The sequence below is a fragment of the Anopheles arabiensis genome, chromosome 2 (genome assembly GCF_016920715.1).
Source record: "Anopheles arabiensis isolate DONGOLA chromosome 2, AaraD3, whole genome shotgun sequence".
Classification (NCBI taxonomy): domain Eukaryota; kingdom Metazoa; phylum Arthropoda; class Insecta; order Diptera; family Culicidae; genus Anopheles; species Anopheles arabiensis.
Window position 1 is genome coordinate 35664160 of NC_053517.1, and position 24060 is coordinate 35688219.

Genomic DNA, 24060 nt, shown 5'->3' on the forward strand with positions numbered 1-24060 from the left:
TCGATTTCGTATTCGCTTAGTGCCCGTTTTTGGAACGGTGCTTCAATCTCGTACTATTCGGCAGGCGGGCATTTGTATGGGCCCTGCGGAAGCTCCCATAAAATGGGTTCAAAGTATAGGAATGTGGAGCAGAAGGTGGGAATCTTCGATCGTTAAATACTCCATGGGAGGGCTGCTACCGTGGTTCGGGGCTTTTGCAATACCAGGTAAACATTTAATTAATATGTCATAAATATTTGGTCATTGAATGGTAACAGAGCCCTTTTGACAACAAATGCACTATTTTATTATATCTCTTTGGGGGGAACATTGGACTAGCAGACAAAAAGGGTGTTGTATATTTTGATGTATACAAACACAGTCTGTCCCTGACTATCCACGCTTTTTGAATAATATTTTATAAATAAAATGGTTTTAAATTTCAGCATTACAGGGTTTCCCACGATTTATTGGTCAGTTCCCATGATTTATTGGTGCGTTCCCACGATTTTTTGGTCGTATCCTATAGATTTTTGGTTCGTTCCCATATTTTATTGGTATTTTCCAATTGGATATCAATACAATTGGACCAACAAATTCTGGGAAACGACCAAAAAATCGTGGGAACGCACCAAAAAAATATGGGAACCCACCAAAAATTGATGGGAACCAACCAATAAATCGTGGGAAACCCTGTATTTATGTTATGATTCATTAAGAAGAATGGCTTTGTTTTCTATAGTCAAACATATAAACATTCAATGACAATGGCAATTTATTGTATACTGGTAAATTGATGTGTGGAAATTTATTGTATACTGGTAAACTGATATTTCAAATCACTACAATTTGCTCTAAAATTGTAGTGATTAAAAAAAAGTACAGTCTGTTTTCGAGATTTACAGTTTTCGCATTCCTGAAGTAGCCGCGTAATTCGAATCTTTGCGAATAGCGAATATCACGTATTTTAATAAAAAAAACGTATGATTAATCTGTTTGTTGTTCAAGATCAGTTGATTTGTGCCGAAAATTTGTCTATTTTCTGGTTTAAAAAATGTAGCAAAAAGGCAATTTATTTTGCATTTGACAATGCAAATTGTACTGATTTGACATATGATCTGTCAAATTTAGAAAAACCGCGCATCTCCGAATCCGCGTAACTCGGGAACACACCGTACATCTGAAACCACGTAAACTCAACCACGAACTGATTTTTCGTGTATGTGTGTATGTCAGCACCATATATGGTTTGATCTTCAGCTATATCTCGTTAAAAATGTCAACCAAGTCCTTAGCTTATACGTGCCGTGATTGTGAGCCATCGTAAATGGAAAAATCCTGTCCCTAATGTTTACCGTAGTGAAAGCATGCAAATTCTTCCCCTTGCAACAACCAGCGTCTTACAACGAAAGTAAGCCCCATGTACTACTCCAAGAATATAGGGTAGTATGAATAGATGGGAAGGATTGTTTCAAGACAGACCTTTGTATTGCTGTTTGTCTTTCACATACTGGTATGTGCAATTGTGCAAAATCCAAAACTCAAGTGCAGCCATCGAGAGTGTGTCTTTGTTGAAACAACTGAAAACAGTAACGCTCAGCGACGTTTGTTCTTTGTCGTCTTAGAGCATTCAAGCATATTACAGTATAGAGGTACATGGAGTTAGATGACTCTTAGATGACCTCAGCAACAGAAACAAATGCCACTTGTTGTGGGAAATGTAAGGATATGTGCTAGCATATCCCAAACAGCTGCACACCAGTTTACGACTAGTGTAGATATAGTTTTGAAGCGATACTGATCATTAAGTATGATTTCTTGGATTTGATGTTTACGTAGTGACCTTTTTTTCAGAGTAGACTAAGCCAACGTTACATTATTTGGGATGTACAAAGACACAAAGATGTAAGCTGCTGTAAGGTATGGTACTGGATTTATAAGAACTTCCACAGCGGGGAAACGGACAGACACATTTGGGATACAGTCTACAAGTACGCACACTCGGGTTTTGGGACCGGAGGGAACAAAGGACACTCGTCGTTGAGTGTTTTGGAGGACATTTTGCAATCAAAGATAAGGATTGTGCAACACTGAAGGGTATAGGCTGGAGTGCCGGTGGAAAGCTAACCAGCACGTAGTGTTGTAAACCCGGGGGTACATACTAAAAGTGGCCATACAACCAGGATTAATAAATAATTTGCAAACGTCAAACAAAAGCTCAAACAAAAGGTCTGCAACAAAGCTACTTTCAGTGTGTGTATTTTTAAAATCAAGTAAACAAATCACTTTGCTGTGCGAATACACAAATCTGTGAAGATAAAGTAAACGTTTGTCGCCATAAAAATAACAAAAGAACATGGATTACACAAAACAAAGAAGAAGAAAACATAAAACAACACATCACGAAGCACGCAGAAAAGGTGCTGATTGTCGTTTGCAGTGCATGTATGTATAGTGATATAAATTTTTGTTTTTTGCTATTGCCTGAGCAAAACAAATCTTTTGTAGCTGCTGGTGTGGCTCAGTGCTTTCGCTGCGTTCCTCCTTGCACGCCGCTCACTTACTGAAAACAGTGCCGACGAGGTCGGTGCTGAGCTGGAAGCGGCCGCCGTACTTCCGTAGTTGAACTGTGTCTGATAGCTACTGCTGGAGAGGATTTTCTTGTGTGCTGATGCATGGGCTCGATAGGCACTGACACTGAGTTTCATCGTGTATGGTACGGGCTCCCTGGGACGCCCTGGGCTGGCCGCCGGTACTAGGGTATTCACATACACGCGCGCACACAAACACACACACACACACAACACCACTTACACGCCCCGCACACTAATACGCGCCCTCCAGAAAACCACTTGAGCGTTTTGCACACTGCGAACGTAACCCTTCACTCGACTGCACACTCGAAAACGCACGTCTGGCGGGAATCTTCATCCGCCCGGTGACGGTAGCGGGCGAGCAGTAACTTAACACCGCCTGAACTATTGCTCATCCCACTACGTGTACGAACAATAAGCACGGAGAAAAAATCATTAGGCAGAAAGAATTGTCTCTAAGCTTGCAGCCGTCTTTGACGCTTCCTGGTTTACTTGTTTCGCGGCAATCCCTTTGCGCTCTACTGTTTATCGGACGAGAAGGTCACACAGCGCATCGGAAGGTGCCCGACAGGTTGACACTTTTAGCTTTTTCTTATTTCCCTCGTTTCACGCTTGTCTCACATTCCGATCACACCCTGCATCTTTCCGCGTAGTGGCCACCGGCACCTGATGGATGGACCGAAGATGTCGGCAAACAGTGGGGCGCCGTCTTCGCCGCACGCTAGAGGGCGTTTCGGGGTATAAATTCGTCACCATCACACCACTACTGATTGGGAAGGAAGTCGACGGGGAACCGTCGTTTGTCGCCATCCTTCCCTGCAGCCTTGCTCCATGAAGATGGATGTCCTTGCACCAGTGCTGCCACCGGTGAGCACTTTCAGGCCTGCTCTTCTGCTTCCGAAACGAAACGCTGAGTCGTTGACGGGGATGACGAAATTCTACAGAAAGAGAGAGAGAGAAAGAGAGAGGGGTGAGAAAAAAACATGATATAGACCAAACGGCTAGTAGGTTTGCGCGAAAGCTGTCAGCTGGCTGGAATCTCACGAATTATGCTTTTTTTTCTCTTCCGGTGGTGAACAAATAAAGGCTCTGCTTGTCACCTGCGAGCGTTTTTTAGGCTTTCAGTTTGTCATGATTAATGAAATTATTAACACCCGGCTAAAGATATGGAGCACATGGCAGTGTGAGCCTCGCTGCGGATGGAGAGGTGAGAACATACAAACAAACACACGTACAAAAAAAGGAACCAACAAATGATTCTTTACACGAAACAGCATAATTACGATGATGGATGGAGTGGTAACCGTTTTTATTCAATTTTCTGCACCAACCAATCACCCAACCGACCGATCGATAGCTTCCGTGATCTGTGTGGGATTAATGTAGTTAATATCATTTTCGCTAACGAAATTTACTTCCCCCGGCGGGTTTACTGCTAAGCCACTGTGCCGAGTTTCAAGTGTGATGAGCGAACGAAGGGTGGAAAAAATTAATGATAAAAATCAATGTGTAGATGGATATGTTACGACAGGGACAAACCTACATCTAAGTAAGTCCCTATATTCCTTCCAAAACGTAAATGTAATGATACGATTACAACTTTTTCATTCGAATCCTTCGAACAAAAATTGACCGTTCGTTTTACAGGGTTTCCCACGATTTATTGGTCAGTTCCCATGATTTATTGGTGCGTTCCCACGATTTTTTGGTCGTATCCTATAGATTTTTGGTTCGTTCCCATATTTTATTGGTATTTTCCAATTGGATATCAATACAATTGGACCAACAAATTCTGGGAAACGACCAAAAAATCGTGGGAACGCACCAAAAAAATATGGGAACCCACCAAAAATTGATGGGAACCAACCAATAAATCGTGGGAAACCCTGTAATTGCTGATTTCCTTCACCGTGATCACTCCCCACTGTGTGAAATTATTTTCCTGGCGCAATTCGAAAAAATGGACCTACGTAAGAAAGCAAACTGCATAAATCAACCATAAATAATCACAGAGCTCCATCCCTACTTCTCATTCGAACGGAATCGTACCTGAGTTTGGAATGGTTATCGAAGCACTTGAAGAATATATGAAAAAAAATGTACTAACTAATCGAACGGTTGCGTGCTGTTTCCTTTATCGCGTGTGGGAATACAGTTGGGGCTGCGTTTTTGCTCCCTACCTACGAAATGAATTATGTGACCGATTCGGGACTATTAAAACATCCACCCTCAGAGAACCTTTCCTCCCATTCTAGGCGTGGAAAAGGTCACAAAAGAAAGAAAGAGCCTTGGAAGCTCCGAGTGCCGAACGGAATTCAAATTCCATCGCGACCATCGGCGCGCTGGCGTTTGATGGTGCGCTGGAGCGCCTTTTATTGAAGTCATTACAGCCAGTTCTTGGGCACAGATGTGAAACTTTCGTCAAGATTGATGGTGTGTGAGCGGTTTTGACAGGCCATAGCCGGGCGGGATTATGGGTTCTTTTTTTCTCCTCCGTACATCTTCGATTCTTGCCCGGACCCGGTCTGACGCAACAACATGCGCCTCCCCAACACTTTGAATGGTTCGAAAATCATCCAATCATTAAATATCATTCACCATAGGCTGTGGTGCGTTCCGTGCTGGGGTGAAAGATGCTGCGACACCCTCGGATCCGATCGCTACCGTATCCCAGATGGTGGCACCATTTTGATGGCTTATTTTTCATGTCCTTTGGTGTGTTCTTTCTGTGTGCCTTATGTTTGCACTCGCTTGTGTTTTGCTCCATCCCGGTTTTCGATCAAAAGAACATCGGGAAGATCTGTTTCGTTTTTCATGCACATCGAATCTATCGCCTTAATGTCTTTATTATTCGATGAATGATTCAATAAAAAGTGTCGCTCGATGATGTTATTCAAATATATGTCATCAAAAACAAGCCCATTATGTGCCCTTTGTTATTGTTGCTTGCTGTCGGCGTCGACCAGTAATGCGCTTGCGAAACTAGATGGTGTGTTTCTGTGTGCTTGTGGTTTTTGAATGCTAAGCTTTCCCACTCATCAGCATCATCGTTATTTTCACCACGTGGGCCGAAGCTCGGTGTGGTTGTAGGACAGCATAATGATTTACAGTAAGCGCTTAGGGAGTAGAGCTTAGTGCTTTTGGGAGGAAAATGATAAATGGATCTTTGCTGAGCCGGATTTGCAAATTAAGAAACATTTTCCATAGCCATGTCCTTGGCCACAAACAAAACAAAAAAACACATGAATGACTAATCAACAATTAAAGGAAAGAAAAGCTATTGATACTTGACAGGAAAATTGATGGCAATAAATAAATGATTGAGTATTATCGAACACCACATTACCAGCATATTTTGTGTAATTAATACGCGCCGGTCAGGAAAACTCGTATGAGTATTATCCATTATGATTTATTCCAAAACAAGTTTTAAATGAGATTGCTGGAACTTTGCACTCAAAATTGTTAGTTTATTAAGCATTCTTGCCTTAGCGTTTCCTCCCTCCCTCGTCCAGTAGCTGCAGGACGAGGGATGGTAAACATACTTCCGTACTCGATCATACCCAATTACATAAAATATGATTTGACGTACGATGTGTTTTTCCGACAGTTTGCAAAGTTTGGGCCGCGGTCCGAAAGAATTCGTTGGCTCCTGTTTTGCAACCACTTTCAGCGCATACTTTCTCATAACTTTGGCTTTTCACATACACCTCAATGGTACAACTCTCGAAGCATAGATTCTTTGCTCTATCCCTTTTCAACTGTAGCATAATGCTAACCGCTCCCACAATGGCCAATGGCTCGTTGGCCATCCATTGCACGCGCTCTCCAGCACCTTCACTGGTACCTCTGGCCATCCACCCATTCAATGTTCGATGAACCGTCCGCACTGAACTGTCACTGTCTGCTTGGCTCGGTTTGAAGTTGTTCCCATTTTCCGCCCTGTTTACCGAACATCCGTGCGAAGCAACTTATCGGTCGAAACTGGACGGAAAAAGCTATCCCACCCACCCACCAAATAACAAACAACGCGTCCATCCCAATCGATGTCATTTCACGGGGTTGGGAGGGGTAGTGCGTTATCGATGTGCGTCGCCACATGTCTGTATGTATTTTTTATCATCATTCTGTTCGATCATTCCGCGCTACTATGGTTCTCAACCTTTTCTCAACCCCAGAGCCCCACCTCTCCCCCCCACCATGCCCAAAAAATCAATGCAGAGTTACCCCCGAAAAAAAGCACACACACACATACTATTTCCAAAGCATACTGCTGGAAGTATTCTACTTTACGTGTAGATTGCTTTTGCTCTTTACGTTTCGAACGGGTCGGCGAGTGGCGAGAAGAAGGGAAGCATTTCATTTATTGTCCGTTTCGATTCACTGCCCGGTCAACAACTTTAACGAAGGAGCTTCCCAATTGAAACCGAAATGAACCCCAATCCAGTGACTGGAACCAAGAGGTAAGGAGGGGATGTGGCGAGGGACGGTAAAGGGCGTGTTTTTCCTTTCGATTATTGTGCATCCGCTAACAAATGAGTTCGTTTTATTGAGATTTTGAGTGCAGGAATGCGATGGAATGCAATATTACTTCGAAAATAGGCGAAATTAAATATACACAATTTACAAGAAAACAAACTCTATTGGAATTTCATTAAATGATGAACAATATGTTTTCATTTTATTCTATTTTAATTTTGAAAATGGAAATTGACAAATAAGTTTTTACATTTCATTTTTCCTTGTTATAATACTTTATTTTCCTTAGCATTGTTGTAGCTAATGATGTCAAAAGTGAAATATGCAAAAACAAACACCCTTTTGAGTTTGATTTGCTTCTTTCGGGATCGGAGCTAGCTTCCATTTCGTTGCATCATTCCGTATTGTTCCCGTTCGATTGCTCGTTCACTCAAAAATGTGTCCTGTTTTATGGTTACATGCTTGAGTCTGTACGACAAGCGGAGGTCGCCTGCACTGGCACTGATTCCTGTCAAGCAACCATGCGTGTCAAATAAAAGTACAATATTACGATGGAATCCATCGTTCGTGCGACAATCGCTTCGGACCAGTTCCGCCATGGGAAGGTAGCGCACGTAGCATAACAGGGGAAGGGCTGAGCCGCTATCCCGTCGGTGAAGGAATCGAAAATGGTCATTTTTTACGATTCTTCCTTGTTTCTTTACGCTCCAATGGTGGGAAAGTGGATGGCACCCAGCTACAAAGGATCGATCGATTTCATGCTTTACTGGCGGTACCGGAAGAGATGATCCGGTAACATCGGCATTTTTTTAGATCGAATTTCTTCGCGTAAAAGCGGATTGAACGCTGCAAAACATAACTGTGTGCATGAGCTGTTGTGTGCATGAAACATGTGTGCATGAGCTGTTGCTACAAGTTGAGTTTTTGTCAAAGTTGCACTGAAAGCAAAACAAAAAACTGTGTATTGCATGAACAAAACTATGCTTTGTTTATTTAACATACAAAAGTGTGTTGCGGAAATGTTGCGGTTAATATTGCGTACCGCGAGATATCATTTAATATTGGGTTACGGCGGGCTATAAAGCCAATGCTTTATGATACTTTACATCATTATAGATCACGTCAAATAAAAGTACTTCGAGATATTCAAGTCCGTGCTGCCTCAAACCTCTAGTATGTCACCTACCTCGCAGTATTTATCGCTGAACCTTAGCTGTATTCGTAAAATAATAAGGTAGCTACCTCATTTGCTGTCATAGTCGTACGGTCGATATTCAGTTGTTTGGCTTCGACTGGTCAGAGCTCCAATGCATGTGCGGAGACCATGGAGCAACAAAATTTGCCACTAATTGGGAAAACCTGCACAATGTTTAATTAAGAAAGTTTCGCCGCCTGGCACGAGCACATGAATATTGCTTCACTACTTTGCTTAAGTTTTGTGACGATGGTTCAGTACCAGCATTGTGTGTATGAAGCATAAGCATCACTCTGAACAGTGCCAAAAGTTCCTTGACATTGTGTTTCTTTCGTGGTGAAGTTTTTTTTTCGAAGTATAGAATAAAGTGATAGAATATTTGGAGTATGTACGCTTGTGTTTATAATTTAATGTAATATGTAACCCTAATGTTTGGTGCTCTCGTTAAGCCTTAATGGCGGACAAGTAACCTTATATAATAATATTAATAATAATAATAATAATAGTAATAATAATAATAATAATAGTAATAATAATAATAATAATAATAATAAAAATAATATTATTGATAATAATAATAATAATAATAATAATAATAATAATAATAATAAAAATAATAATAATAATAATAATAAAAAATAATGTAATGATAGAATTTCTAAACTCTTCTTAGGTATTTTGAAGAAATGTTTGATCACCACCATTGTTAAAATATTTCAAACAATTTTTCATGGACGATTCCAGACAATATTCGGGAAAGAACAAATACATGTTAAGGGACTTTAATGGTTGATTATATTGTTGCAAATTATCGTTATAGCAATTAGTTTTAAAAACGCTGAATCTTTTTTTGTGAATTTGTTGCATTGTTTGTGACATTGCCGCAAATTAAAGCCCGGAATTAAATAAACATCCCAATGTAACAACAATCACGCCGAATCGAAACGGCACCCAGCGGATGCCCAGCAGTGGAGCAATTAATTTGCCAATTTTAAATTTCGATTCGAAAGCACTTAGCCGCACTTGTGATAAAAACAATGCGGTGGATGAAAGCATCGCAATGCTTTTGTAACTTTCTCCTACCTGCTGTTCGCAACGTTCGCAAGGCCTGACAGGGCACACGTCGAATGCAAATTGTTGGCACAACCGGTTCGGTTGCGATGACACAGGCGAATGTAACGGAGCGCATGTATCTTTTGCTTCATTTGGTGTACGGTTGTCACGTTTGAAAAGTGCACTCCAACAGGAGCAAACAGTTTTGCGTTGCAATTGTTTCTCAGAATGCCTCAAATCCTTTAGTTGACAGTGTGAGTCGTTTTTAATAAGCTATGCAAAAGGAGATTAAATGTAAAACAAAACAGTACACTGAAAGCCATTCACGTTGCCTGTGCGACGCTACTTTCACCGGAATGCATCGTTCAAAAAGATGTTTGTTTCCTTCTGGCAAGTAAAGCGCGATCCCACACGACCTAGCTGCCAGTCAGTCGTTGTCATCGATACTGCAATGTGGTCGGTACGGGTGCTTCTCGTGACGTTCTTAGCCGTGCTGTGTGTGCAGCGGTGTGCCGCCCATGTGCGCCTGCGAGATGAATTCGTCTGGGGAAACCGTGACGACCGAACGGATCGTGTGTGTTTCTCACAGTCGGTCGTTATCGACCCCACTTGGGAAGCGTTCTTTGCCTTCTTTCGTCCTGTCACGCGGCTCGTGACGTTCATTCCGCCCCGGGTAATGTTTTGTAAAGGCAACGCAATGGTGCTGATCACTAATTGGAAACGATGTTTCTTTTCTTACTGTCACTTTCAACAGCCGGATCAGGTGGTGCGCTACATACGAGTTTGGACCGATGCTCCTTGGTATCGGTTTCGGGCCGAGCTGCTACACGGTGGCGTGGGGACAAAGGCTCCAGTCATAACCATCATTCAACTAAGCCGCCACTGGCTGCTGTTTGCAAATGTAGTAATTTATTGTTCGACCGTACCGCCTTAGGTTGCAATGTACTAAAAGCCATTTCGTGGCAAGCAAAGAACAAACAAATATTTATACAAATTTAAAGCTGTATAGATTTAGAAACTTAAGTTGATAAGCTATTGTGCGAAAGAAGGATATTTTAAGAATAAAAAACACAACTTGCAATTCCGAATCCAGAACATTTCTCCTTGCTAAGGTGTCTTATTTCACGATGATTGGTTTTGAGCATCGCTTCGCTCGATGGAATTTAATCCCTGATCCCAGGTTATTTGGAGGCTTGCATCGTTAGTTTATTCTTTTCCTGGAACAGAATTTGGAATGCCTGCCAGCTGCAGTGTGAAATTACATATCTTTTCTGTAATATGATATAAGCAATCAATTTATTCCTCCTATTTTTCTTTGTGCTTTAGTCAGTATTTTTAACCAGTAAGCACTTCTCTGTAAAGAGCTACATTTAAATTTCAATACCAATCAAAAACATAATGAGTGATGTTTCATGTTGAAAAACCAGACTATATGATGTAAAAAAAACGATGTGAGTCTTGCAGTGATTTCGTAGATTAACTTGTACGAAGTTTTCTGAAAGCTCCGAACTGATCAGAAGTAATGAAAATGGTGATGAACTTACTTGAAAAAAAAAATGAAAAAAAAAACAAGGAATGAACCAAGTGTTCTAAATCCTTCGGTTCAAAAATGTCGACGCACATGGTGGCAAAGGAATGTCAATAAAGAAGCGTTCCTGCAAATATTTCCTCCAGGCTGATTAGTGCAATTTTTCTTCCCCGTTTGCGGACCTACGCCACTGAGAACGGTCCGACAGCTTGAGGCTCCGTTTTCATGGCAAAAGTTGACATTTGATCCTACGGCTTGAGCTAACATTTATTAAAACTCACTCTTGGGTGCACGTAGTAACCGGATAGCGTAAGGGTTTCAGTGCAATGTCGTTTTGCAAGTAGATGAAAAACAAAACCCAACTGCTAGGAAAAAGGGCTGGTTTACTGAGAAGGTTTTCGATCAGATCCTTCCATAGAAAAAGTGAAAGTTATTGAAAGATTCGCAGTAGCAGTCATAGATGGTTGTTTCCATATGATTTTTGTACCAATTTTATTGATACGTTTTTGATTTAACCCACTTGTGGCTAGCATTCATTTTGGCATGTTATGTTGCTATAAAATACGCTTTTAGAATCCAAAGTGACTCCTTCAAATACAGCATGAGTGAAAGCACGAAACAGTCATTCAACCTTTTTTTTATAACAAGTCAATCTTAGAGAAGCTAAAATTAGATTAACTGAAAACTACGATTGCGGAGTTGCTGTCAAATTGGGTCGCTTCACCATTTCCTGTCACCGTCCCTAGGCGCATTCGACGTAAACAGAGCGCCCATGGAAATACACCCAATGCTTCGAGCCCAATTTACCGAACGCAAAGGGACGGATGTGACAAATGTGCTGTCCATTTAAATTCATGGTCCCAAAAACTTTCCCTTCTCCAAACAACCGATGGGCTGTTGGCAAGATGTGCGTTTTTGGCAAAACGTTCGACTTTGATTACGATTCTTGGATCCGAAATCGTTCATGCACGGAAAGAGTTCCCATTCTGCACTGTGGTCTAATAAAATTATCTTTCCTTAGGTAACATCCTGTTCAACCATTTCCCCTGTTCAACCCATACGCAAAAGATGTTCCCATTTGTGGACAGCAAACAAAACCTTTAGGCTTTAGTTTCCAACATCGGTATAGCATGTTGAATTTAAATGTAACTTAAGGGTTACTACACCTTTCAGGCGACTCCGGTAGTACATTTGTTTGTGGTTTATTTTCGTGGTATGTTCATTTTCATTTCTTTACTTAAAGTTTATGGTTTTTTTTCCTGAATCTACTTCATCTGCATGAAATATAATCTGAAGATACATTTAACCTTTTTGGCAGTGGTTGACTGCTTGCAACGCCTTACAAGAACAGTACGAGACACTCCTAAGCTCCAAGCTCAAAGGTTTGGGAAGCTTATAACTACGCTGCTTTCTGAGCGCTCCATAAAAATCTTCCGGATTGGTAGGGCTTTACAGGGGGTTTTTGGTTCTGGCCAATCGATTTCAGAAGGAAAGATAAATGAGGTGATTACGCACCATCTCCGGTGGATTTTTTGCGGTTCCTTACGCAAGGTTTCTTCTCGCCAGCCAAGAGCCAGACATGACATGCTGCGATTTAATCGAAGAGCTTTGGGTTGCGATTGACTTTGTAAAAATTATGCGCCAAAATGGCAAAATAAGTGGGACGAAACGTGCCACGACAGAACGAACCATCAAATCTGGCAGTTAATATCAACCAAAAGGGACGCATCATTATCGAGCCATTACGTGGGCATCCTTTCACAGCAAAGAACCTCTGTCAACACAGGTCAACCACCGACGGAGCGCACGGAGCGGGTGGGAAATAAAATGTGATTCATCTCACTTTTGCTCGAGAGCAAACACATTTTTCACATCAAAAACAATGCCTCAGCGCTTGCACGACTCATGGGTAGGGCAAGCAAGTTCAAACAACTCTTCGTTATGCATCAACTAGCTCGCTCGTACCAAAGTTCATAAAGCACCAACGGGACGGGAGCTTCCTTTTTTATTCCGAGACGCAAAAACTGAGGCGTACAATAAAAGCAGCGAACAAGAATATGGATCTATATATATTACTTCGCACTTTTCGTGTTTGATTTCTTTCTGCTCAGGTTTTTTTTGCTTCTCGCCTTGCTCAGCGTTCCATATCGTGCGCACTTACGCACATTGCAACCAATTTTTAAGGAAGCTGTGCCATCGGCTCTGTCGGAAAGTAGGTCAAAAGGTTGTTTGAACTTTCGCGGAAGCTCACGAACCTTGTGACGGTTAAAAGTGATGCGCACGATGTCGCTTTACGTTTTGCCTCCAAAACCGCCGGAACTTTGAAACTGGGGAAAGGGGGTGTTTGGTCATGTAATGGAATGCTTGGAAGCAACCGCAAACATCAACCATCAAGCGACAGAAACAAGCATCTTTATAAATTTGCATAGCGTTCATAAAATCACCAAAAAGACGGAACTTGCTGCGAGGTACAACGAATTTTCGTCTGGTTTGCTGAAGATGTACAATTTTAATTATGCAACAAGTAGCACATACTGGGATTTTTTTCAAATAACTTATTACTCATAATTATTTAATTATTCTTTTTGGTTTTTTGCTGTTTAGACCACAACACTGCAGCTGAGTATGTAGTTTTTGAATAATGTGTTTAAAGTATTGTAAAGATCAGCATTGAGAACTGAAGTTGAACAACAAAGTACAGCTGCTCTCTCGAACGATACGCATTTGTGGTTTTCCTTGGATACATTGTACCATATTTGTTTTGTCACACACGTGTCCTGATGCGACCTCGGTGACCACGGCTGTTCCACGTAAAAGCTTGTTGATTGTTTGGTATGCAATGGTTTTGGGAACAAATATACTCATCAAACGACATACTCCGCACATGCAAAGTGTGCGGTTAGTTTATACAACAACCAAACATATTGTTGAGACCTTCTGCTTAAAAATACTTTGCTAGCCATATTGTGTTTACCGAGAAAAGTCGACGGAAACATAATTTTGCTAATGGTAGAAACTTCCACTGTATGTAAACGCCGACTCCCGAGCTGCGGTGCCACGTGCCACGCCAGGATCACTTGAATGGGTAAGAAAAGAATTCCAATGGAGCAGAACAAAATAAATTCTAATCATGAAATATATCAGCCCTGACGCAATTATGCATGAATGCCCTTCATCGCGGCCCGGCACGGGATGCGAGGCGCGGGGAAAAAATGCCAAAGACAATACGCTGTAAATGTACCGTACCGAACCGTGCTTCTGCTGACAGACATGTTTGCCCACGGTTGCTGCGTGTTTATTGCAAATTCAACCGCAAACACACATGAGCGTGGCATATTAATTTCAATTTATGAGAACAAATCACGCCACTTGTACTGGGCGAATGTTTGGAAAATATGGAAAATAATATCGAGCCCGACCGCTGAAATGGCGTGGCGGGGTTGGTCGCGGCTTGCATAACAAGGTTGTGTGAAGAAATATGAACAGTGCGTAATTCATAAAACATTCAAAGCCCCGCGAGAGCCATTTTGTGGGTAGCTGAACGATACAATTCTAGAGCCTCGTTGAATCTATTTCATCATTTGAAATTGACGGATATGTTATTTGTTTTTCTAGATTAGATGTAAGCATAGCTTAATTGTACCGATGTAAAGTGATTAGTGGTCTGTGTGGTGATATTTAGTCAGTTGTAGTTTAATAATTAGTTGTGTAGAAATTAAACTGTGGCAATATTATCCTAATTTGTTGCAAATAAAATAATAACACATCATAACATTTATTATTTAAAATTAACTACTATTTGGAAAATGCGTTTCCAAACCAGTCTTTTACACCCGCAAAAAGATGAAATCGATTGTAGCAGAAAGAAATCGAAGTTCAGCAGTACATTACACTAACCCAGATGACACAGTGAGTGAATATATAATTCCAGAAAGATGCGTGTAGCAGAATCTGTTGTTCAAAACACTAACCCAATCAACTTTAAACATTTTTTGCACTTCTTTAAGTAAAAAACAGCGCTCACAGTACAGCAGTGAAGAAAATCCCACCTCTTTACTGTGTGTTTGGTGCCCGTTTTTACACGCTCCCTACAGACAGCCGAAGCATTGGGGAATAGCAAGCGAAAAGAAGAAAAAAAAACCATACCGAAATGCGGGAGAGACTTTTCAGGCGATAGGCGATGAAATTAGCGGAAATAGACTTTGTTGATTTAGGCTGTGGTTCACTTTCCGAAAAGAGATACGGAAGAGTTTCAAATAACTTAAGCAGAGGGTTTTCCGGACCAACGTTGCAACCCCATTTCCCCGGCTATGAAGATGGGACAGAAAGGAAAGTGGTTTTAGTTGTTTCCGACGCACCGCATGATACTGGATTTTTTATTTGCTTTTTTATGTAAAAAACATAACCTTTTTATCTCGGTAAGGCTTTTTAGCAGGTTTTCGATTAACAACATGGTTTCAATTAATAGATTTTCGAAAAAATATAATATCCGTTCAATTTAGATGTTGCACACAGAGAAATGTTTTTTTACGAGTAAAAATCTGTCTCTAAACTGAACGAGCTAAAGAACCTTAAGGTAAAAGGATGTACAATATACAGGGCTACTATAGCTCGTAGATGTTTTTAATCTTCATGTAAGTTGAACATTGTTACGTCCTGATCTCATCGTCATCATCCTACAGAAAACGTGATGAAACAGGAAAGAGCTGTCTAACCAAAGCTGCCTTAAGACAGGTGTATTAGTACCAAGGATGTTGATGGTGTACCGTTGAAACATCCCCCCAAATGTAAATTCTTATCTACTGTGGTGGGAAGTATGAATTATTGTTGAAAAAGTATTTTCAATACGGTGAATAGTTAACACATATTTAATTTGCTATACAAATTATCAAATCATGTATTCACGAACATTTAAAGAGGCTAGTAATACAGCATTGATAAATTATAATTCTTGAACGCTACTTTATGAACATAAATGGACGAAAATTAATACAGTCCTCACTAAAGTGTTTTTAAAGTAAATTAAAGGTATAGTGCAATCCAATTATGATCTGGTCTTATATTGTTTAGCTTCATTGTAGCATCATAAAACTATCTGACCGTGGTGTTCCTTAAATTCAATAATTCGAAATATTTCCGTTGCTGTTGTTAATCAATACCCCATATGAAGGAAACGTAATTGCTTACCGTAAGCTTTTAACGTGAACTTAACTTGAAAGAACGAATAGTAAAAAAAAATATTATCGGTTAAATATTATCATGAGTTTTAGGTTATATTTTATGGAGTATAAATACTTTAACTTTAAATTAAGAATATATGCCCAAATTATATCTCCATGCTTCCCGAATTCCATCGAAAGTACATGGTGGTGTAAGAAATAACGAAACAACGTAAATCTACCTGCAAGAACGGACGGATGACAAAAAATCAAATACCGTGCATGGTAATAAAATCACCCTGTCTTCCAATTACTATCACTGTCGGCCTTGTGGGCTAGTGTTTCTCGTTAGCACAGCGTTGTAATCAGATTCGAAGAGCATTCGTCCACTGCCCGAACTGCTCCCTGTACGATAACCAAACGTTACTCGCAGTGTCCTCGGTGCTGTTTTCCGAGCTAGAAACCCAGCCCAAACTCAATTCACTAACGTAATGAGCATCCATTGTCGAGATTAGATAAGTAATGACCTCCGACATGGACCATCGGGGTGCCATCGCCTAGTGGCGTCACGGTGTTCAAATTGATTCACAATGCATTTGTGTGTTAGTTGTACCTTCGTAGCGATGTCGTAAGAGAGCCGTTTAGTTTAGCTTTGTGGCAACGCTATGCAATTTCTTTCGCACATCCTTTCCATAAGATTACACTAGATGGAGATAGTGGATAGGGTCGGAGAGAAATATTACGACCATTGTGTTAGAAATGGTAAATATTAATTAGTATAAATGGTATGTGACCTTATTGAACGATGGAATCGTTAATAGGGGACACCAACATAAAAGGTCGCTGATGTTGCTAATGTTACGGTGGAGAAATGGGTTTATCAACAGGTAGTACTGGGTATGTTTCAAATATCATTGGTATCGTTCTGTATAGCATAGACTAGAAGCGTTTCGAGCAAATGTTAAATAAAATAGGAAAACGTAGAAACATGAATCGTTTGATGTTATTAAAAATAATCACACAAATCAACCCAATGTTGACACAGTAATCAACGGTTGTTATTATACGAAACATCCTTTTGATTGATTATGATAAGAAAGCGTTCCAACCACTCGCATTCCATGTTTTCCCTGGAAATCATTATTTTATACTCCACACACATCAGACCCGGCATAAATTATGCATTGCGATCTGAAGCACGCCGTATCGCATGGGCGTACGGGCGAGCCGAAGCTTCGTTTCCTGGGCATCGCAAATACCTTCGCAACACTACCCCATTCGCATACATCCTCTCACTTGCCAACAGCTCGTAAACCAAGCGGCAACAAAAACTACGATGCGGCGCATAAATCGAACCAACTAAATCTATAACGTTGTTTAGCGCTTTTTCGCTTGTCCCCAGGACATCAATCGCATTGGAACGGGACGCCGACACCGAGTGGCATTTGCTGAAAGCTTTCGAAACAGTAACACACAACTAGTGTGTATGTATGCGTGTATGTGTGTGTTTGTGTGTCGGCCAAATCCGTCCCTTCGATTCACTGTCTTCAAGATCTCCGCCTACCACCCTCCCAGAGTGTAATATGATCAACAATGGGCAGCTCCATGTTACCGATTGTGCCCGCCAGACACAGCACAAACACATCAACCTCATCATCTACCAGCTCATATACAGCGAACGTAACCCACGTGGAGCATTTACTACACGGTACGATGCAGAAGTCCCCACTGTAGCTGACAGTGGGCGCAATAATGGATGGTGAAAAATCATATTCATCCCACGGCTAAATCATATTCCAATCTCGCACCACTTGAACCGGTAGCGGGCCGAAGGGCTCCGCGGGCCGCACGGAACGGGGAGATGGGTTCTTTTTGTAGGAATCGTTGAGCTCACGGAAGCGCTGGATTTGTCCACGGGCCGTGAGGATTTACCCGGAGCCACCATGGCAGCCGAAAAGTAGACCAAGCCATAATGGTCGTCACTTGAGTGCGATATATAAATGGCATATATTTTATGCTACCACTTTTCCCACCGAGCGGGCCGGCACACCCGCCCCGAGGACGGACGGCAAGAGGAGTGGAGTGGAAGAAACGATGAAAAATCATAACCATCGTAGGCACACGTTTCGGTGGCAGGGAGGGAAGTGTTACCGGGGCATATGACTCGGGCCCGTGCCCCTGAATGATGGCATAAATTTATTGAGCCTTAATGGTGGCGACCGACTCAGCTGCTATTTGCTACTCCATTCAACCGTGAATATTAGTCCAGCAGATGGAACGGACTAGCAATGGGCGGGAGCTTTATCCTTATCGGGTGGAGGATGGGTTCAGGCGTTCGTGATTCGATTCCACTTTGATGGACGCTGCAATCGGCACAATTTTAATGCTAGCAACCGAAATGGATGAAGAGAGGCAGTACAGTAAATGTCATATTGTACTTGGCAAAATGGATTTGGTGTTTAGTGTTTATTTTAACCACAGAAAATGAAATCGGTCGCTTTGCTATGTCAGCGAGTCAATACTTTGTCGAGCGGTTTGGATGCTGCATGGTAAGTTTGGATATGCTGTGCATCGAACAATTGTGAAATAGCTTATGAATAAACAAATATTTGTGTTTTAAGCTTTCAAACATTTTTAACTAAAAGTTTAACAAGCATAATTATAAAAATTAAAAAATGAAATGTCCCGAGTTAGGTTGTAGCGTACATGGATCACGATGGATTTTCAGGTAATAAAAAATACAATTTAGACGTTACGTTTTCAACTACCTTTTTTCAAGTTTTGGTTTTACGTTTCAATGGAATTAATGAAATAGTGTAGTGTAAAAATCATTTACAGATATGCATATAAATCAATACAAGTATCATTATAACAATATTGCGTATAAAAAAAAATAGCTGCAATGTATGTAGGAAATAGAAGACAACTGCCAGTTGGCAAATAGAGAATAGGGGACAACTTTCATAGAGTCAATTTGGGATCACTCTGTGCTGGTGTCAGTCGAAGCTGACAGCGCGGTAAATTGAGCTACAGAGATGCTTTTTCTTTCTATATTCTACATGTATTAAAACTATTAGTACTATTAACATATATTATCATGTAATCTTGTAGAAAAGAGTAACCTCAAAAAGAATTTAACCAGCAATTAGTTTTAAAAGAACAATCTTTGTAAATCAATAAACTGGCAATTAACCGTCCCATCTCGATCCTCCTGCATAATCGATGATCCGCTGTAATCGTATTATCAGCTTAAATACAGTTCATCTTTTTGTTAGTTTCCAATGTCCAAGAGCACATATTTTCCTATTCCAAGTTTTGTAAATTATTTCGTGAGCCACTTAATCGGCCGGAAAGTAAACACTAACCATGAATTAGCCTCTTTCCTTCAATTAGTCTATTTTGCTCTGGTCTATCTATCTCTATGTTTGAAATGCACTTGAACAATTTAGATACAACAGCATCGGTAAGGCGCATTTTTGCATTTTACGTAAGAGACCATAGTACAGGAAGAGAATTTCATCGGCTTTGTCCTAATCTATCTTGTACGTTTGTTCAAACACAGTAGAGTGTTGTCAGTGGTATGGATTAAGGGATGGAAAAAGAATTAAAGATATTTGTGCTTTTTGTTTCAAATCACCTTATTTCAGATACAAGTTCAATATACCACTGAAATCGGTTCAAAGAAATAAACGTAGCGTCTACAGCACACTTCCAAATTCTAAACAAGCCATACCCGAATGAAAGCACTGAGCATGGTGAACATCCCTGTGATCCAGCACTATGTAATTCTGTGCAAATTCATTTCATGGATTTATGCCGTTCGCTCAGACAACGTTCAGCTGGGTCGAAAGTGCAACATTGCACTTTGCAGTCTTGGGATCAATGTTACAGCACTCAAAGTTTTCAATGTCGATGTAATAAAAAGCCATCCGCCGCACCTTTCAATTGCTCAATTCGCTCTGGGCTACGGACGAAAATAGATCGCTCGGTTGAGCTGAAGGATGCTTCGAACGGATGGTGAGGATTGAAATCAAATCCTAGCCCCAAAAGCGATCCAAACGCCATTCACTCTACAATCGATTCAACTGCAAACCGTCGTACGGTCCACGGCGTTCCCATGCTGGCGACCATTTGGAGGAGTTTCGTTTGGATTGGTCCTATGGTTTTGTTTTTGTGCAAAAGTGAGTTCTACTGCCGGTTTCATTGCGGCCGTCCACTCTTTGCCAGCAGCTCAATGTTGCAATGAAAAGGCTATTCATCATGCGCCCGGGGCGTTGATATCTCATAAACGCCTAGCATCCCGAAAGGGCGATTCGCCACTATTCCGCAACGGGTTCGGTTTTATCGAGAGGCTGTGCTTAGAAATCCAAGCAAATGGACATAAAAATTGAAAAAATACGAACTACAAGCGTCTGGTGCCACACTGCGCGCTGCATTGCCAGCTTTAGTCATGCTGGCCTGCTAATGCCCGGCTACTTCGATGCCCTTGATTTCTACTTACTTGCTGCCTTGCTTTTACGGGATGATCCGTGGACCAGCGGAGCCCACGATAGATAAACATGATTGATGACCCACGGCATCAATGGTTTCGGGAGAGAGAGAGAGCGAGAGAAAGGGAGGAAAAGACGGAAAGACAGTTTCCCAATGCTCTTTCCAGTGTGTGTGAAGAGGAAACCGTAATGTGGCGTCAGAATGGTTGATGGATTTTGTCCCATTTCAGTGACTGTTTTTTGCCATTCCGAGTGCCTGTTTACTGGTTAGATATGAAAGCGATTGGATAAAAACGGAATGATGTGGCTGTGGAACGGAAGCTGGCGGATAAATAACAGGAAACTTGAAGAAGGAAGTAAACTTTGGTCAAAAGCTTTTTGGGTGCATCGTTGTTTTCGGTCAGAAGATGCATTTGTTTTGTTGAATTAGTGTTTCATATGTTGTCTTTGACTCAAAAAGAAAGGACAGTCTGTTGACGGTGAAAAATCATTTTACATTTTTTATCTTTTATTTTTTATGCTATTTAAAATGTGTTTTGTACTGAAAATATTTATCAAATTATCAACTTATACTAATTGAAATTAATGGCAAAACTGCAACATTGGGGCTTTTATTATTTGGTACCTCGTCGCTGTAACCGCACAGAAGTTGTTTACCGCAATCAAACACATTTTAACTCATTTTTGTGCATTCACCCTGGGTACGCTTGTCTATGTTAGAACTTTTTAATGGATTGCTACCGGAAATGACGCTCTTATTTGCAAATCACATCAAGTGTACGGTAAGGTGTTTGCGAACCTTAGCATGCTTGAGCTCTTATCCTTTGTCCGCTCCGGCAACATCATCAAACCGAAATGGCACATGTTACCGTAAGCTTGGTAATGCTACCAATTCAATTGCTTGCTTCATTGTCGAGCAAATCGACATTTGTCTTTCGTTGACAGGATTTCAACCTCCCACCGACGCCTGTGACAAAAGCGCAAAAGTGGAACAGCAAAAATAGGAGAAAAAAGAACGAGTGCATTCTATGCACCGTTGCAACTCGTTCACTTGACACACAGGCTCACAAGCTCGTGCTGCTCCTGACCTGACACCCTGCTGCCATCAGAATTAATTAATTAGTGCTATTGTTACTACCAGTAGGAAAAGATAAAGAAGACAAAATGACTGCAGAAAAGACGAGCCCATGGCAGACACATACACATAGAACACTGAACAAACGGAAAACGGATGAAAAGAGCAAACGAACGGAGAAAGCATGAAGAAACGTTTATCTATTCCATCGTAGACCGTGCCGGGCACACACACACACACACACACACACACACACACACACACACACATACACACTCCACTGATTGCAGCTGACACGTAATGACGTGATCCTGCATGTGGTGTAAATGACATGTGAGCAAAATGCTGATGACACAGGGCAGCTAGAGTGGTTTAGTGGAATTAAAGCTAGGCCATCCTCCCTGGAGGGATGTAGAATATGCCGACTATGCCCAACATGTGCAACCGTCGCCGCAAAGGGTCACATGTGCAAAGTTCACCTTCAAATGAAAGTAACGAGCGGGGTGGATTCTTATGTGTGAGTGTGTGAGTTTTTTTTTCTTCTTGCACGTTACAACGGTACAATTGGCACGAAGGCAGCTTTATTTCACCGGCTCGTCTAATATGGTAATTGTGTTGATATTATCTCGCCTTTATGCAGTACAGCTTTGTTCCCACGCTTTATTCTGCTACTTGTGTACCAAAAAAAAGCCTCACGTCCAGGTGATATAGAGACTTTCCCACTATTCATGTAGCATTCGCGTGTACCCCGTACGCCGCATTCATCTCGCTCGCATTAGTAGGCCAACAGAGTATACACACACGCACACAAACGTTCGCCCGGTCGCTTGTACATTAGCATAGAAACTGGTGCTCTTATTACACCCTACAGCGCCACAGGCCGACAAACACCCACTAAGTGCACCGTTAATGAGGTGTTCTGACACTGGTTAGTGAAAGGAGCTCAAAATTGCGCTAGGGTACTTCAGATCAAGAGAGCCTGCCCGACGATAGCGAGTGGTTCAAAATGGTTGACCTTTTAATGATGGACAGTGTGTGTTCTTCCCGTCGAGGGGCGTCTGGAACGATGAAGGGCTGCGAACGGTAGGCTAGATCATAGCAACCTTCTCCGTTCTTGAGGCCATGACTGAATGAACGACCGTGCGCCTCCTTTTGACGCTTTTTACACTCGCCACACGATTGACAGCCGGAAAAGCAGCACACTGGAGTACTTCGGTGGTAAGAAAGGTTGTGTGATAATTATGCTGTTTAGGCTTGAAGGCAAAATGTTTGAAGGTCAGATGTAGACATTCATAGCTACGTGAAAAGGAGCTTTACAAAATATGGCAATGTGTCTTCATCTGAACTCTCAGCATAATTAATTGATAGTTTGAATCGAGACCTTTCTCATGATTCTATAATTCTTGCCATTCAAATAAGTGCAAGTGAACGAAACTGAATCACGATCATTTCAACAAGATAGTTATGTTTGAGTTGATCTCGTGTAAATTGTTGTTTACTCAGCAAGGATTGTCTTGCTTCCAGTTGAGCAATGCTGTCAGATTGACGGCTAAAATCATACATTTGGATCTCTCCAGCACCGAACACGCACGATCCGGCGTCAAGACAAACTAGACACCCTTAGCTTGTCAACACATCCGGTAGCGCGTCGCTAAACTTCTGACAACTCATGTCGAAGCAAGCGTCGTGCTTGTAGCATCCACATGGTTCCACGATAGCGCAGAACATATCCAACATGCGGTGGAGCGAACGGTTCTTTCTTTTTTATTTCTACCAAACCTCCCTGTTTCACTTCAAACCAAAATCGTGTGGAAATTTCCACCATGGCACGTGGCAAACGTGGTAAATCGCTACCCACAGCACTCCATCAATCAATTGTGTAATCGTCGTCAAAAAATTGATTGAACATCCTGCATACAATATTTCACTACGCTGGGCGATTGGGAGCCCATAGTAACGGCATGCTGCAAAGATGTACAATATTTGAATCCGTGTCGGTGTATATAAAACCCAGCGTACGTAATCAAACGTACCGTAGCAGTGGCAAGTGTATTTGAACGAACGGGCGCGCAGTAGTGATTGATTTCGGACGAGTTTTATCGAATGTTCACGACGCGCAGATTCACGATCACCCGGGGACGCGGTCGGAGGCTGCGTTTATCCCCTCTGGTGAATCGATGTTGACATAAACGAATCGAGAGGTGAGTGAATGGAGTAGGAAAAAAAAAGTATAAAAAAATGTACACCCTCACACACAATATATTTCATACAAAACGGCCTCCCCGCGACGGTCACCATTGTCAGGGTTGAGAGGCAGTGTTTTCGACACCGTCGATAGGCATGAGTGATGGATTCGCCCCGTTCGAGCCTCGGAAAAGCATCATTACCCGGTCGGTTCAATGTCGCGGTGGGTCAGAAGTGTGGTTGTGAGGCTTCTCCCAGAATTGTCGTCACTTTTCAGTCCGTTCTTCTGCACATTTGCCACGAACAACGGCTTCGTCTTCGGCA

The 24060-nt window shown here is 41.6% G+C and overlaps 1 protein-coding gene across 11 annotated transcripts in view; it reads right to left on the reverse strand.

Moving 5' to 3' along the window:
* LOC120906751 overlaps nt 1–24060 on the reverse strand; it is a 92801-nt gene that overhangs the window by 45930 nt on the left and 22811 nt on the right. For 7 of the 11 annotated variants that reach the window (XR_005740157.1, XM_040318681.1, XM_040318754.1 and 4 more), the window contains exon 3: nt 2544–3511. Coding sequence is in view for 6 of the 11 variants with exons in the window: in XM_040318681.1 (XP_040174615.1) it covers nt 2544–2687 (144 nt within the window). In the remaining 5 variants the exon portion in view is untranslated. Of the gene's footprint in view, nt 1–2543; nt 3512–24060 lie in introns of those variants that run through there. The other 4 variants (XM_040318727.1, XM_040318747.1, XM_040318699.1 and 1 more) reach the window with 2 other exon arrangements.